This window comes from Pseudorasbora parva, chromosome 3, assembly GCF_024679245.1.
Source record: "Pseudorasbora parva isolate DD20220531a chromosome 3, ASM2467924v1, whole genome shotgun sequence".
In the NCBI taxonomy this organism is placed as follows: domain Eukaryota; kingdom Metazoa; phylum Chordata; class Actinopteri; order Cypriniformes; family Gobionidae; genus Pseudorasbora; species Pseudorasbora parva.
The window spans coordinates 21,968,216-21,984,332 of NC_090174.1; the positions used below are offsets into that span (position 1 = coordinate 21,968,216).

Sequence of the window (16,117 nt, forward strand, 5' to 3'; positions counted from 1 at the left end):
AGGGTATGCAGCTTATTTAAGGGAAAAAATTGTCCAGATACAGTTTTACAGGCCCATTTACAACCCTAGAAATTGTCCCTAGGATGTAATGCTCTGCTTTTGCCTTATTTGAAAGATTCATGAATATTAATGTTGAGCTCTTTTCTGATTGGCTTATTTCAGTAGCTTACAGCAGTTCAGCGAAGCGGCTTGTGAGTCCTGACCGTCCTGACAGAACACAGACTGACTAAATGAAACTTTAAGCAGAAATAAAATGCAGCTTACTTGTTTATTTGGTGCTTTCAGATCATCCGCTCGCGAGAAAGAGCTCGCGTTCGTGCGGTTGCCAGATTTCAGTAATTAAATCCCCCAAAAAGAGCTTTTCCGTGAAAGGAAACCCGTATACTTTCCGGTTTTTACCTAAACATGTCCAATCTGCTAGCTCTCTCTCGCGCACGATCCTGAATGAAATTGTTGTGGTATTAAATTGCTTTAAATTGCTGTGTGTAATGAATTCATATAATATACAAGTTTTATTTTTTGAATGGAATTTGTGAAATAAGTCAACTTTTTGATGATATTCTGATTATATACAGCAACTGTATATGTTAAGGTACTAAATGCCCTTTAAAATAATATTTAACAGCTCCCAAAAGACAGTTTAATGACAAGATCTTTCTTTTCACTACCTTTTGTTTGTTTGCCCCCCCCCTTTTTTCTCCTCTTTCTTTCTCATCTTCCATTATATTGCTATTTGTCTATAGTGTATTGTTATTTCTCAATATGTGCATTTTGTACAATTTCTGTATGTATTTCATGAATTATTTGTGTGTGTGTGTGTGTGTGTGTGTGTGTGTGTGTGTGTGTGTGTGTGTGTGTGTGTGTGTGTATACATAATGTAATGAGTTACAATCAGCCAATCAGCTGTCAGCTGTTAAATTGAAGAAAAATTAGATTACACCAATTTAGGTCAAGTAATTACCAAGCAATACTTAATTTTGTTCATTCTGTGTTGTAAAAGTTTGTGTTAGCAATCAAAGAAAAAAACATTTAAGAAAAACATGGTGACACAAAGTGTTTATTTTTAATTATTTTGGTCCCACATTTTTTATGAATTCTATTTTTAATTTTTTTTTTTAGGTATAATACAGTATTGTTCGAAATAATAGCAGTACAATGTGACTAACCAGAATAATCAAGGTTTTTCGTATATTTTTTTATTGCTACGTGGCAAACAAGTTACCAGTAGGTTCAGTAGATTGTCCGAAAACAAATGAGACCCAGCATTCATGATATGCACGCTCTTAAGGCTGTGCAATTGGGCAATTAGTTGAATTAGTTGAAAGGGGTGTGTTCAAAAAAATAGCAGTGTGGCATTCAATCACTGACTACGTTTACATGGACAACAATACTCCGATATTAATCTGATTAAGACAATACTCTGATTAAGAGGCTACCATGTAGACAGCGATTTCTAATGACCTTAATCTGATTAAAGTCATAATCTAACTACACATAAATCGGATTAAGACGTGTGGAGTATGCCTATTTTAGTCGCATTATCGGAGACATGTACACACCTTAATCTAACTATTAATGTCGTGTCGGAGATTTCGCCGCATTCTGTGACAGGGCACATAACGTTATAAGTTACGCACAACAGAGAAGTGCAGAGGGGAGGCTTTGTGGGTTGGAGCCTCTGCCCTTTTTTGAAAATTAATCAAAAGTGCCCCTTTCAACAATCATCGATAATATTGTGGCCAATAAAACAGAATTGGAATTATAATTAATATAACAACGTGTACAAAACAGTAACAAATGGCGGAAAAGTCGCGTTTATTTATCTGTCAGTCTGAAATGTCGTTGCCATAACGCGTTGCTATGGGCGGGCGGTGTGTGTTTTACTTGACTGTTCATTGTGAACATTGCATCCTCTCTCTATATTTTTATTTTTGTTGTAATTATTATGCTCATTGTAAAACTAAAATACAATAAATTTGTGTCTGTAATCGCAAACCAAATGGGTCATTCAGTGAACGCCTGTGGCTCGACGGCAGGAAAAACAATCCAAAGAGTCATGATTTTTAAACCTTTTTCATCATTAATCAGAAATATTATTCTAAATGTAGGCTGTCAATAAGGAGGAAAGAGGGGCAGTGTCTCTTCAAAAAAACAAAACAGAAAGAGGCAATACATAATATTACAAAAATAAATCAACGTAAATGTAGATATAAAACATTATAAAAACGCATGTTTTGTTATACTTAATGTAAAGTAACACTGTCCAACAGCGACACCCGCAGGTGAAGTTAGCGGGTTTCCTGAGCCCATAAAATTAACACAGACCTGCCAAAGTCACGCTATGATTGGATGTTGGAGAACATAGCGTGGCATTGGGGACGTAATGACGTGCCATAATCGATCTATGTTCTATCACATGTAAAACGGGAACATGAACGGAGTACTCTAAAAGCAACTCATGTAAACAGCTTAACTGAGGTCATCAATTTTGTGAAGAAACAGGTGTGAATCAGGTGGCCCCTATTTAAGGATGAAGCCAACACTTGTTGAACATGCATTTGAAAGCTGAGGAAAATGGGTCGTTCAAGACATTGTTCAGAAGAACAGCGTACTTTGATTAAAAAGTTGATTAGAGAGGGGAAAACCTATAAAGAGGTGCAAAAAATGATAGGCTGTTCAGCTAAAATGATCTCAAATGCCTTAAAATGGAGAGCAAAACCAGAGAGACGTGGAAGAAAACGGAAGACAACCATCAAAATGGATAGAAGAATAACCAGAATGGCAAAGGCTCAGCCAATGATCACCTCCAGGATGATCAAAGACAGTCTGGAGTTACCTGTAAGTACTGTGACAGTTAGAAGACGTCTGTGTGAAGCTAATCTATTTTCAAGAATCCCCCGCAAAGTCCCTCTGTTAAAAAAAAGGCATGTGCAGAAGAGGTTACAATTTGCCAAAGAACACATCAACTGGCCTAAAGAGAAATGGAGGAACATTTTGTGGACTGATGAGAGTAAAATTGTTCTTTTTGGGTCCAAGGGCCACAGGCAGTTTGTGAGACGACCCCCAAACTCTGAATTCAAGCCACAGTACACAGTGAAGACAGTGAAGCATGGAGGTGCAAGCATCATGATATGGGCATGTTTCTCCTACTATGGTGTTGGGCCTATTTATCGCATACCAGGGATCATGGATCAGTTTGCATATGTTAAAATACTTGAAGAGGTCATGTTGCCCTATGCTGAAGAGGACATGCCCTTGAAACGGTTGTTTCAACAAGACAATGACCCAAAACACACTAGTAAACGGGCAAAGTCTTGGTTCCAAACCAACAAAATTAATGTTATGGAGTGGCCAGCCCAATCTCCAGACCTTAATCCAATTGAGAACTTGTGGGGTGATATCAAAAATGCTGTTTCTGAAGCAAAACCAAGAAATGTGAATGAATTGTGGAATGTTGTTAAAGAATCATGGAGTGGAATAACAGCTGAGAGGTGCCACAAGTTGGTTGACTCCATGCCACACAGATGTCAAGCAGTTTTAAAAACTGTGGTCATACAACTAAATATTAGTTTAGTGATTCAAAGGATTGCTAAATCCCAGGAAAAAAAAAATGTTTGTACAAAATAGTTTTGAGTTTGTACAGTCAAATGTAGACACTGCTATTTTTTTGAACACACCCCTTTCAACTAATTGCCCAATTGCACAGCCTTAAGAGCGTGCATATCATGAATGCTGGGTCTTGTTTGTTTTCTGACAATCTACTGAACCTACTGGTAACTTGTTTGCCACGTAGCAATAAAAAATATACTAAAAACCTTGATTATTCTGGTTAGTCACATTGTACTGCTATTATTTTGAACAATACTGTACATCACAGTTCACTTTATTTTGTTATCCTCAAATAAATGAATTATAGTGTCCTTCACACACTAGTAACAAATGATCTGTTTTCTGTATATATATATTGCAATAATTAAATTCCTGATCAGTGTGTGGCATAGGTTATTAACATTTTATATAATCCATGTTTAGACGTGTCAGATATTTCTAAGCCCTGGTGATGTGATATAGTGGGTTGATAATGATCGTCTTTGGCAGGAAGAGGCCAGGCCTGTTCCAGAGGAAGTGGAGGAGCAGACTCATCTTCCTGACCCTGACGAATTTGTAGCTCCTGCACCTCCTCCTTCATACTTCTCCACCTTCTATACGTACACCCCTCGCCTGGCTCGCAGGTAAAATATACTTTAATTTAATTATCACTGAATCAACCTGACTGTATTGGGTTAATGTTGCCTTAAACTTAATGACTGCAGACTTTTTATTTGATGAATTACACTACTTTTATTTAAAATGAAACTAAATAAAATGTAAACATTTGGAATAATCATAATTAAATATAAAATAAATAATATATAATTTAAAGGTGCCCTAGAATGAGTTGAATCAATATGTTAAATTGTTCTCTGATATCTACATAGAGAGTATGCAGCTTATTTAAGGGCAAAAATTGTCCAGATACAGTTTTACAGGTCCATTTACAACCCTATAAATTGTCCCTAGGATGTAATGCTCTGTTTTTGCCTTATTTGGAAGAGTCATGAATATTAATGTTGAGCTCTGCTCTGATTGGCTTATTTCAGCAGCTCACAGCAGTTCAGCGAAGCGGCTCGTGAGTCCTGACCGTCCTGACAGAATATAGACCGACTGAATGACACTTTAAGCAGAACATCTCAAATGGAGATTGATAAAATGCAGCTTACTTTTTTATTGGTGTTTTCAGATCATCCATGTGCGAGAGAGAGCTTGCCTGAATATGGTAGCCAGATTGTACATGTTTAGGTAAAACACTGGATAGTATACGTGTTATTTTCACAGAAAAGCTCTGATTGGGGGATTTAAATTACTGAAATCTGGGAACCGCAAGCACGAACGCTCTTCTTTCCCTCCGAAAAAACCAAAACCAGTGATTTTAGACTCGTCTTTTTTCATCAACGATATTGCATGTTTATATAACGTTAGTCACAATGTAGGCTACGCAGTGACTGTGATGTACTCTGAAATACAAGCATGCAAAAACATCATTAAGTTCTCAAAAATATAAATATATATATTTTTACAAAATGAATAGCCTTGTCAAATGACTGTCGTTTTAACTTAAATGGTGGAAAAGTTGACGTTTGCTAGAAGGATCGAGTGAACGTAAGCAACATATCTACGGTTGTATTTTGTAATACAAAATAATATTACCCTTTGTCATTAGACACACTATTTAGTTTTGTATGGTACTTGGTGTTTCCTACTGTTACTGTACTAGCATCTTGTGTTATCTAGACAATGCTGTCTCTCTAAGAAACTTTCAATTTAATCAGAAATTGTTTAAACAGTCAATAAGTGGATAAATCACTACTTACTGCTTGCAGGAATACAGTTGTAATTGCCACTTTCTTCAGTTTAAGACGCTGAGCGAAGCTTGCTTGAAATGGGTCGAACAAACAAACGATCTTGAATTAAATTGTTGTGGTATCAGATTATAAACATCAACCATGACTGTTGACATTTTTTATCTGTGAGAAGGGTAGAAAAGTCCTCAAGTCCCCTGCACAGCCTGGAACATGACATTTGTGTCCATGAGAGCTGCCGTTTTCTCTATCCTCGAGTGTCTTGTTTACCTGCAGTCCCGATGATTCGGCTCCGTCAGTTCCGCCTGACAATGAACATGTTTGGACATATGCAAATGTTGGGGCGTACATATTAATGATCCCAGTGATTGCATCACGGTTGGCGTTATGGTGAGAATCACTTCTTTTTCCGTGGTGTTTTTCATGCACGAGATTTACATAAGAAGTAGGAGGCAATGGTGTTTGAGACTCACAGTATGTGATGTCCATGTACTGAACTCTTATTATTTCACTATGGCAAGGTTAATTCAATTTTTCATTCTAGGGCACCTTTAAGTAAGGAATATAAATAGTGTACAACATACGGTATCCTTCAAAAGTTTGGGAAGATTTATAATGTTTTTAAAAAGTCTCTGGGTGAAAAAATACACTACCATTCAAAAGTTAGTAAAAAGTAAATAAAAAATAGTGTCTATTTAAACCAAGTGCAAATAGGAATTTCTGGAACTGCGCTCTCACGCTTATTTGCCGTTTAGTAAATCTGGCCCTATATAGTGTAATGTTTAATAAATATCTGCCATGCAATAGCTGATGATGCTGATATGGCAATAAACTCAAATACTACTACTACTTATTTAAATATTTTAATGGTAGTGTGTGTGTATATATATGTAAGCTAAGTTTCCTTCAGCCTTACTCTCCACTTAAAAATATATTTTTTTGCAGATCAGGTAGAAATATCTATTAAGGGTTACGTTGCATAATTTAACTTTCAACAATATACTATAAAATTCTTTAAGCATTCCATGATCCCACTGGAGCATTAGTGTTACAAAGACAACCACACTCACACACACACACACACTCACACACTTTGACCTTGATCTCTTAACCAAAAATACAGCAGGATTTATCAGATTTGTGAGTGGGTGGCTCAGTGTTTGGCAGGAAACCAAAATATTTTGGCAACCTAAAACAGGATTGAAGTTTGTGTGTGGGAAAGCATGATATTCTCCAGTTTCATTGGATGTTCTGATCAAACTCTAAGGGGTTTATCTACAGTGTTTACTGTCGTTACATTTTCTCATGGCTTGTTTACCGTGTATATATGTGTGTGTTTTGACAGGATGTTTGGTGATGGTATGATTCCTCTTCCTCATATATATGGTGCCCGAATTAAAGGAGTGGAGGTCTTCTGTCCTCTAGACCCACCTCCACCTTATGAAGCTGTTGCGTCGCAACCAGCAGCTCAGGTACCGATTCATATGCTGATCATATGCCATCTGCATAATCATCTCTGATAAAAGTCAAAAGACATTTAGCATTTACAGCATTTATTTATGATAGCATTTCAACTCGGTTTGTAAAGTAGACCTTACACCCTTTCAGCAAACATGGCACCGTGTCCTGGTCCAGCAGGCTTACATTGGCAACAGCTCAATTAAATACAGCCCTTGTCCGCTCACTGACCTTCTGTATTTATATCAGGCCCAGAATACTGAGGTGCAAATGACCGATCCAACCGAGGTCCTCACAGAGAGTGCAGAGGCGGAGACTCCCAGTGATGGTATGAACTAGTTGGATTTTTGCATATAGATCTATATATTTATTTTACATAGGTCTATATATATATATAGATCATAGACATATATGAGGTCATCATTACAGACTTAAAGGTGCAGTGTAATATTTATGAGGATCTATTGACAGAAATGCAATATGCATAACTATGTTTTCAGTGGTGTAGAAAGACCTTACATAATGAACCTTACATAATGGACCTTATATACAAGTCACCATTTTGCGGCATCATGTTTCTACAGTATCCCTAAACGGACAAACTTCTCTACAGAGCGATAGCTACTCTGCTGTCTTAGACGACATTATCTGTGTCGGCCACCGTAGCTTCTCTATGTGCTTAGAAAGGGAGGGGTGAGCGGTGGGCTGCTAAAATTTATCAGTGCACCTTTAAGGCTAGTTCACACCAAGGATAATAACTGTAACAATAATGATACAGATAGTTCAACAGATAACAAGTGACCGACAACAAAACTGCAGCGCTAATATAGTTATCATTATAGTTATCATTATCGTTCTTGGTGTGAACAGACCTTTACGGTTGTCTCTGAACATTAAACCATGGCAGGAGAAAGTATTTTAACATAGAACTAAAGACTTTTTAAAACATTTCACCAAAATGGTGTTCTAATAAACGCATATAAAGAATTTCCATTTGAAAATCTGGATCTACAAACCCGAGCTGCTACTTAGGCTTACACAAACGTGTTATTGACACCGCTTATATGAATCCAGTGCCTCTGGTACACTATATTTAATCAAGATGCTCACAGCGTATCACAGTACCAGTCCATAATTATGTCATCTGTGTATTAAAGGAAATGTATTTTTGTGGCGTCAGTTGTATGTCCAGTGTTCCTCGGTGAGGGATTTATTTTTCTTTTTATAGCTGTCTGTATCCTTCAACACATTCAAAGATAGTGCAAACATGTTTTTAATGATCCAGTCAGCGGACACTTTTCAAAATCCACATTTCTCACAGAATTTCACATTTCTCACAGAATTTCCATTACCAGTATCATTTTATGATCAGCATAACACATTTAAAATTGGAATTGAATTAAAAAAAAGAACATGTATTTTGTTCATCTCTCTTTTGCTTTAATGAACTTCACAAGTATTTCATTTCCAAGTTTAAAAGGCATTGTAGGATACATTTTGTTTATGTGGTCTCACTATACACTATCGTTCAAAAGTTCAGTAAGATTTTTTTTATTAAGCAAGGATGCGTTAAATTGACAAAAAGTGATTTCTATGTCAAAAAAATGCTGTTCTTTTCAATTCTTTCAACTCTCATTAATCTTGTGAGATTAAAGACTGGAGTAAGGATCCTGAAAATCAGAGGAATAAATTCAAAACATGTTCATATTGAAAATAGTTATTTTAAATTGTCCTTTTAAAAAAAAATTGTATTTGTAACAAATAAATTTAGCCATGAGCACGAGCGACTTCTGTCTAAAAAAAATGAATATAGATAAATATTATGAAGTAACATCTCTCTTTTTTTTTTGCCAGCACAACTCTTTAAGTGATCTCTGGTCGACTTCATAGACTAGGCTTGCTTTGGCTAGATTCCTCTTGATGGATCAGATCAAGCAGTTGCTGACGCAGGACAGACAGAAATAGATTAGAAAAAGACTTTTGTACAAATGATGTCTTTGATGTCAAATGAACTTTTTTATGTAGTTTGTTTGCATGTTTTATTCAGACCAGAGCCATCAGACGGCCATATTGAGCCCCACACCCCCGATACAGTCCGGACAGCCTCACACCGCAGTCTCCTCCAGCAGAAAACCTCACAGACCTCGCCTCCGCAGGTCCAGCAGCGACCCTGTCCTGCTAGACCTGACCGCCAAAGGTAAGGGAAGGAATCCTCAAAATGCTCTGATTAATCAATTGTCAAGGCTGAGCTCTAAACTGTACATTTGACAACCAGTTTTCTACATTTCTTTGCTGTATTTTAATTCATTATAGCTCAGTGGTCTCTTTTTTCTTGTTTAATAAACCCTTAAAAATAAAGGTGCCAGGAAAAAACAAAAATGGGGTTTTGCAGTGATGCCATAGAAGAACAATGTTTGGTTCCCCAAAGAACTGTTTTGTAAAAAGGTACTTTAAAGAACCATTTTTTAAACCATTTTATAGTCTTAAGGAGCTTTTTGCACTACAAAGAACCTTTTGTGCAACGGAAAGGTTATTTGGATATTAAAGGTTCTTCATGGAACCATACACCCTGCCAAAGAACCATTTAAGAACCTTTATCTTTTAGAGTGTAAATGACCAGTTGACTCTATATCACTTATGTGAAACAGGAGAGTTAACACATTACTTAGAAAATGGCCTTGTTTTCCAGTAAAGATGTATACATATATTACATATACATATATATTAGTTAATGCATTATTTAACTTGAACTAACCATGAACAACACCTCTGTTCAGCATTAGTTAGGGGGGGGGGGGGGGGGGTGCTGTTTCATGCATACTGAGCTTTTTACACTGTTAAAGAAGGAGTCCCATCCTAAACATAGACAAAGTTTCAAAAACTAATGTTGGACGTTTGATAGAGTATTTCTTTGTCAAAAATACTCCTTCCGGTTTCTCACAAGTTTTGGAGAGTTTTTTTCGAGTATGGGTCGGCTTGATGTTAATAGAGCGGAAGGTCCTTGTATGGGCCGTACGGGCTCTTCTCCCGGTAGGGTGCGCGTGCGTGTGACTAGAGCGAGTGAGGAAATGCACGCCAAAAAACACTCGCTCAGATGCAGATCCACTCGTCCGTGAACACTTATGACGCGCCGCGCCCCCGCTCCACTTTATTCCTATGGGTGATATCAACGCTTCAGCACAGCATTCCCGGAAGGCAGCGCTGCATTTGAACGCTGAAATGACGGGAAGCTTCACAACATCGCGGATTTCCACGGTCACTGCTGTCACAGGACTTCACCAAATCATACCAAAGAAGTGTGTTTTCGACGGTCCCAGCGATAAAGGTTCGATCCTGCTTTGGAAGCAGTCGGTGAGTAAAACTGCTTCAAATGTCTATGGTGTTGTCGCGTGAGTAAACATCAGTAAACGACACGATCGCGTGCTTCGTCAGTCAAATGTGCTAACGTTACTCCATTGTTGTTCTATGTATAAAGTTACGCTAGTCTGACGTGCAAAATCGTTTTGCTTGCTACTGCTAAGGTTTAGTCTCATACAATAGTCCATAAACCGAATCATGTCCTCATAAACTGCGAGTAAAGACACACAAATGTTGACAGGGCACTAAATACAGTACATACCACAGACACGGACGTCCTGCTGTTGCTGTTTCTCCTGTTCAATTTATTTCTGCCTGATTCTAGATCACGTATTAGCTGAATCCGATCGATAGCATACTTGGGTTTCTCCACGCTTGAGAACGCTTTGGGTGTGCTCGTCATTCTTTAGCTCCGCCCACACGATACGCCTCCAGGCGCTCGTTTTTTTCCGGAAAGACTCGGTACAGCCTATATTTCTTTTATAAATATAATAAAACTAAAGACTTTTCGGAGATATGAAGGATGCAGTACTACTCTATAGGTACTCAAGATTGACATGAGATTGACTGAAAGTGTTTCACCCCCCCTTTAATAAAAATACAGCTGTTCATGGTTTGTTCACAGTACATTAAAAAGATTTTATTAATGCATTAGAAAATGCTGAAAGTAACATTAAAGGGGGTGTGAAACACTCAGTTTCAGTCAATCTCATGTCAATCTTGAGTACCTATAGAGTAGTATTGCATCCTTCAGATCTCCGAAAAGTCTTTAGTTGTATTATACTTATAAAAGAAATATAGGCTGTACCGAGTCTTTCCGGAAAAAATCTTGCGGCTTAAGCCGTATCATGTGGGCGGAGCTAACGAATGACGAGTGCGCACAAAGCGGTGACGTCCTCAAGCGTGGAGAAGAAAACGTTACTCTTATAAACCATGGCTATCAATCAGATTCAACTAATACATATATGATTCAAAATCAGATCCGGAGGCTGAAATAAATTGAACAGGAGAAGCAACAACAGCAGGACGTCCGTCTCTGTGGTATGTACTGTATTTAGTGGCCTGTCAACATTTGTGTGCGTTTACTCGTGGTTTATGAGGACATGATTTGGTTTATGGACTATTGTATGCGACTAAACCTTAGCAGTAGCAAGCAAAACGGTTTTGCACGTCAGACTAGTGTATAGAAAAACAATGGAGTAGCACATTTAAATGAAGAAGCATGCTTTCTCGTCATTTCTGCGTTCAAATTGGTTCAAATGCAGCGCTGCCTTCCCGGAATGCTATGCGGACACGTTGAAGTCGCTTGACGTCACCCATAGGAATAAAGTGGAGCGCGGTGCGACAGAAGTGTTCACGGACGACTGGATCTGCACCTTGAGGGCAGCGTTTATGGACGTGCATTTGCTCTCTCGCTCTAGTCACGCGCGCGCACCCTACCGGGAGAAGAGCCCGTACGGCCCAAACAAAGGCCATTCCGCCCTGTTGATGTCAAGCGGACCCATACTCGAAAAAAAACTCTCCAAAACTTGTGAGAAACCGGAAGGAGTATTTTTGGCACAGAAATACTCTATCAAACGCCCAACTTAGTTTTTGAAACTTGTCTATGTTTAGGATGGGAATCCAAGTCTTTAACAGTGTAAAAAGCTCAGTATGCATGAAACAGCATTTCACCCCCCCTTTAACTCATAAATAAATAAATAAATGTCTATTAAGTACAGTTCATTAGTCCATATTAACTAAAGTAATTAACCTAAGCAATATTTGCTATTAAAACAATATATTAAAACTTCATATGTTATTACAGTATTAATTATAATTTCATTTAAAATTTGAGGATACATGTTCTTTTCAGGGTGCTCATGTTTTTATAGCATACAGGCAGATTTGTCTTGTTTTAAGCCTAAACATACATAAAAAGTGTTCCATAAAAGGTTGAAGAACAGACACGGACACAATTCTTTATAATTAGTTTATGAACACTGGCTTTTCTCCAATGACAGATGGGGGTTTCTTTTAACTTGGTGTGTGTATCCAAAGCAGAGGACTGGGTCTGATAGTAAATCTAGAGAAACTATACCTGTCAGTGGTTACTTTAAGCCCTTTTTAAATATAGGAGTCTCAGTGTTACTGTTGAGGGTCAGCAGAGAGCAATTAAATACACTGCCATAAATTGACTTCTTTTCTTTAAGAAATGCTGTCCCTTTCTCACTCTCTCTCCCACACACAAGTGAAAGCTTCTCTTACGTCTGTCTGATGTAGGATTAAAGGTTTATGAAGCATTAATACTTTGCCAGTTCTTATCTGTCTTGTTGTTCAACTGACACAGCAGTGGTCCTGGGCGTTATACCAACACCAACTGGTTAAGATAGATACATTTCAAATAGAGCGGTTCAGTTTCTAGTCCTAAAACCTATAAGAGAATTAGGATATTTGAGTCAAGTGATTTTGAATGTGTTATTGGAACAACAGTACAGAACGGCCTGCGGTTACTTAAAATGACTGTGTTTTCTCCTACTTCTGACATGACATGCAGTCTCAGCTTAAATGTGAACATTCAGGATTCCCTGTGGTTTTCAGGAAAAATAAAAGCTTTAATGTTTGAAAATTAAAACAGCCGTAAATATTAGTATTGTAATTATTATATTGCTTAAATACTTGATTACATCATTTTACGGGTTAATATATCTAACAATATTTATTGTTTAATGTTTATTTAATAATAATAATAATAATAATAACAATTATAAATTATATGAATATAATAATAACATGCATAATAAAATATATTATGACAATTAAAAAAAAAAATATATATATATATATATATATATATATATATATATATATATATATAGTTTATTCAGAAAGTAGTTAAAGCCTTATTCCAGAATGGATTAAATGCATTATTTTCCTCAACATTCTACAAACAATACCCCATAATGACAACATTAAATACGTTTGTTTGAAATGTTTGCTAATTTATTAAAAAAATCTGAAAAAATTACATAATTACAAAAGTATTCACAGCCTTTGCTCAATACTTCTTTGAAGCACCTTTGGCAATCAGGTTCAATCGGGTTAAAGTCTGTGCTCTGGCTGGGCCTGCTTTATCTTGGCTGTTTGTTTAAGGTTGTTGTCCTGTTGGGAGATGAACATTTGCCCCAGTCTGAGGTCGAGAGCGCTCTGGAGAAGGTTTTCATCAGTGATGTCTCTGTACATTGCTGCAGTCATCTTTCCCTCGATCCTGACTAATCTCTGAGTTTCTACAGCTGAAAAACCACCCCACAGCATGATGCTGCCATAGGGATGGCGAAAACTAAAACATTTCTTAACCGACCACCGAGCTCATTAGCCGGTTGAAACCGGTTAACCAATTAGTTTAAAATATGCTGCGCTATTTGAAATAACAGCCGCGAGCCGCGCCTGCAATTTTTGCAACTCTGTCGCATCTCTCTATGATCTCTGCCGCTCTGCCTCCCACTCTCACACACACACTGTCCCGGCGCCACCACCTCCCTTCCACTCACGTCACTTTTTTAAAAGCCCCTACAGCGCGTAACATGAGTCCCGCAAACGCAGCGCTGAGGAGCTTGTTTGTTAATCGACAAACCAAGGTTATTATAGTTTTGCTTTTTTAAATTAGTTTTTATTTTATTATCGTTTTCAATTTTGCTACAAATTTCAGTTTAGTTTTAGTTCGTTTTACAAATGGTTTTGCTAGTTTTAGTTTAGTTTTTATTTTGCAAATACATTTCTATTTAGTTTTTATTTATTTAGTTTCAGTTTTAGTTTTAGTAATTATAGTTTAGCAGAGTTACCATAATGAAGTGTAGACCAAATCAAGGTTTTTAATTTCAGCAAAGTTTAATTAACAGATTAGAGTTTAATCTTACTAAACATCCTTAAGTGAAATCACTTGATAAACGAGCATTATTGTTTAAACCCAGGACGGTCTTACAAAACATGCATAAAGTTGGGTCTTCACCTTTGAGCAAAAAAGCTTGAGTCAAACTATGACCTATACAGGATCTATCTTAAAGAACAAAATAGATGCAATGTAAAATATAAAAGTAAAAATTATAAATTCCAGACAAACTCACTCATAACAGATGAAATATTGTTAAACAATTAAAAGCTTATTTTAATTTCTTCAGTAGTACAATGTAGGCTAGCAGTGTCTACACACTGTTTTGCTCTGTGTGTGTGTGTGTGTGTGTGTGTGTGTGTGTGTGTGTGTGTGTGTGTGTGTGTGTGTGTGTGTGTGTGTGTGTGTGTGTGTGTGTACATGTTTTTCTAGCCTGGTGAGGACTTCAAACTGAATGCACACAGACTTGTGTCACCGTGGGGACCTAAATTGAGGTCCCCATGGGTACAAAAGCTTATAAATCACACATAATGAGTTCTTTTGAAAATGTAAAAATGTAGAAGGTTTCCTGTGATGGGTAGGTTTAGGGGCAGGGGCAGTGTAGGGGGATAGAATATATGGTTTGTATGGTATAAAAACCGTCTATATGGCAAGTCCCCACAAAGATAGCGCACCAGACATGTGTGTGTGCGTGTGTGTGTGTGTGTGTGTGTGTGTGTGTGTGTGTGTGTGTGTGTGTGTGTGTGTGTGTGTGTGTGTGTGTTTGTTGTGCAATAATTGTAAAGGGGACCAATGTCCTCACTTATCTAGTAAAATATTATGATAACTTACTAGTAAGGACATTTGACTGGTCCTCACTAGTTAAAAAGGCTTATAAATCGGCCAAAACATGTTTTTATTTAAATCTATTGTTTTGCACGTTCTTGGGATGGGTAGGTTTAGGGATAGGAATTGAGTTAGGAGATATAAAATATCATTAACCTGATATAAAATCAATGGAAGTCCATGCAATGTCCTCACTTATATAGTGAAACAAACCTGTGTGTGTGTGTGTCCTGGCATTCCCTACTTTGTGGGGAAATGTCTCCACACAGATAATAATATTATTAGTAGTAAATGATTATGATAACACCTTTGAGCCTGTCAATATTATGCAAACATGAAATCTCAAACGCACAGTAGGCTAGTAACGTTAACGTTATTTGCTAATATAGTTGCTGACTTTTGCGCCTGCGTCTCTCGTCACGTAAGAAACGGCATTCTAAAGCAGTGAGCTTAAAAGAAGTTTAACGTGCATCTCATTACCTTGTGTTATTTCCCCTTTCACTGCCACGGACGCATTGATTCTTTGTGAACTGCCGTTTAGGACTGGCGATGTGTTGACTGTCTGCACGCGTCCGTCACAGGACAGCGGTTAATCTCCTCAGCTCACTTGACGCGCAGTAGCGCAACAGACACTCCCTCAACCGCCACAGTCAGATTTTCCACCACATTAAAGAGAGCTTATTAACAACGAAAACGAATATTTATTTTTGCTAATTATTATTTTATTTCAGTTAGTTTTTTAGTAAGAGTAGTTAGTTTCGTTTAGTTTAAGTTTTTTATTTATTCAGATTTTTAAATTTTATTTCAGTTTACGAAAATGTTTTTTGACCAATAGTTTTAGTCTTCGTTTCAGTTTTCGTTTACGAAAATAACCTTGCGACAAACAAATGCCTTAGTTTCTAAATGGTTTGGGTACAAGGTGACCGCGTTAAGAATAAAGGCATTTGTCTAGCGTTAGAAGGTCATTTGAAAGATTGCCACAGCTCAACAGCTCTGAAGAGATGCCGCTTTAGTTCAAGGTAGTGCTAACAATAATAAAGAAAGATGATGATCAACACCTTATGTGTTACCACTGAAATGTAGATGTAATATACATTTCCAAATGTAAGTCCATGTTATGCGGAATGCACGCTTCATACTGTCGTCTGCCCTGGCTCTAACCTCGAGTGTTTTAGCCTGTTTACTTTTTGCAAACCTTGTGAGCGCGCAA

The 16,117-nt window shown here is 37.4% G+C and overlaps 1 protein-coding gene across 1 annotated transcript in view; it reads left to right on the plus strand.

Moving 5' to 3' along the window:
- The window catches only part of fam189a2 (family with sequence similarity 189 member A2), a 31,369-nt gene that overhangs the window by 6,858 nt on the left and 8,394 nt on the right, over window positions 1-16,117 (plus strand). The window contains exons 6-9 of the mRNA XM_067438143.1: window positions 4,099-4,232; window positions 6,745-6,871; window positions 7,107-7,185; window positions 8,905-9,054. Of these exons, the coding sequence (XP_067294244.1) occupies window positions 4,099-4,232; window positions 6,745-6,871; window positions 7,107-7,185; window positions 8,905-9,054 (490 nt within the window). The remainder of the gene's footprint in view (window positions 1-4,098; window positions 4,233-6,744; window positions 6,872-7,106; window positions 7,186-8,904; window positions 9,055-16,117) is intronic.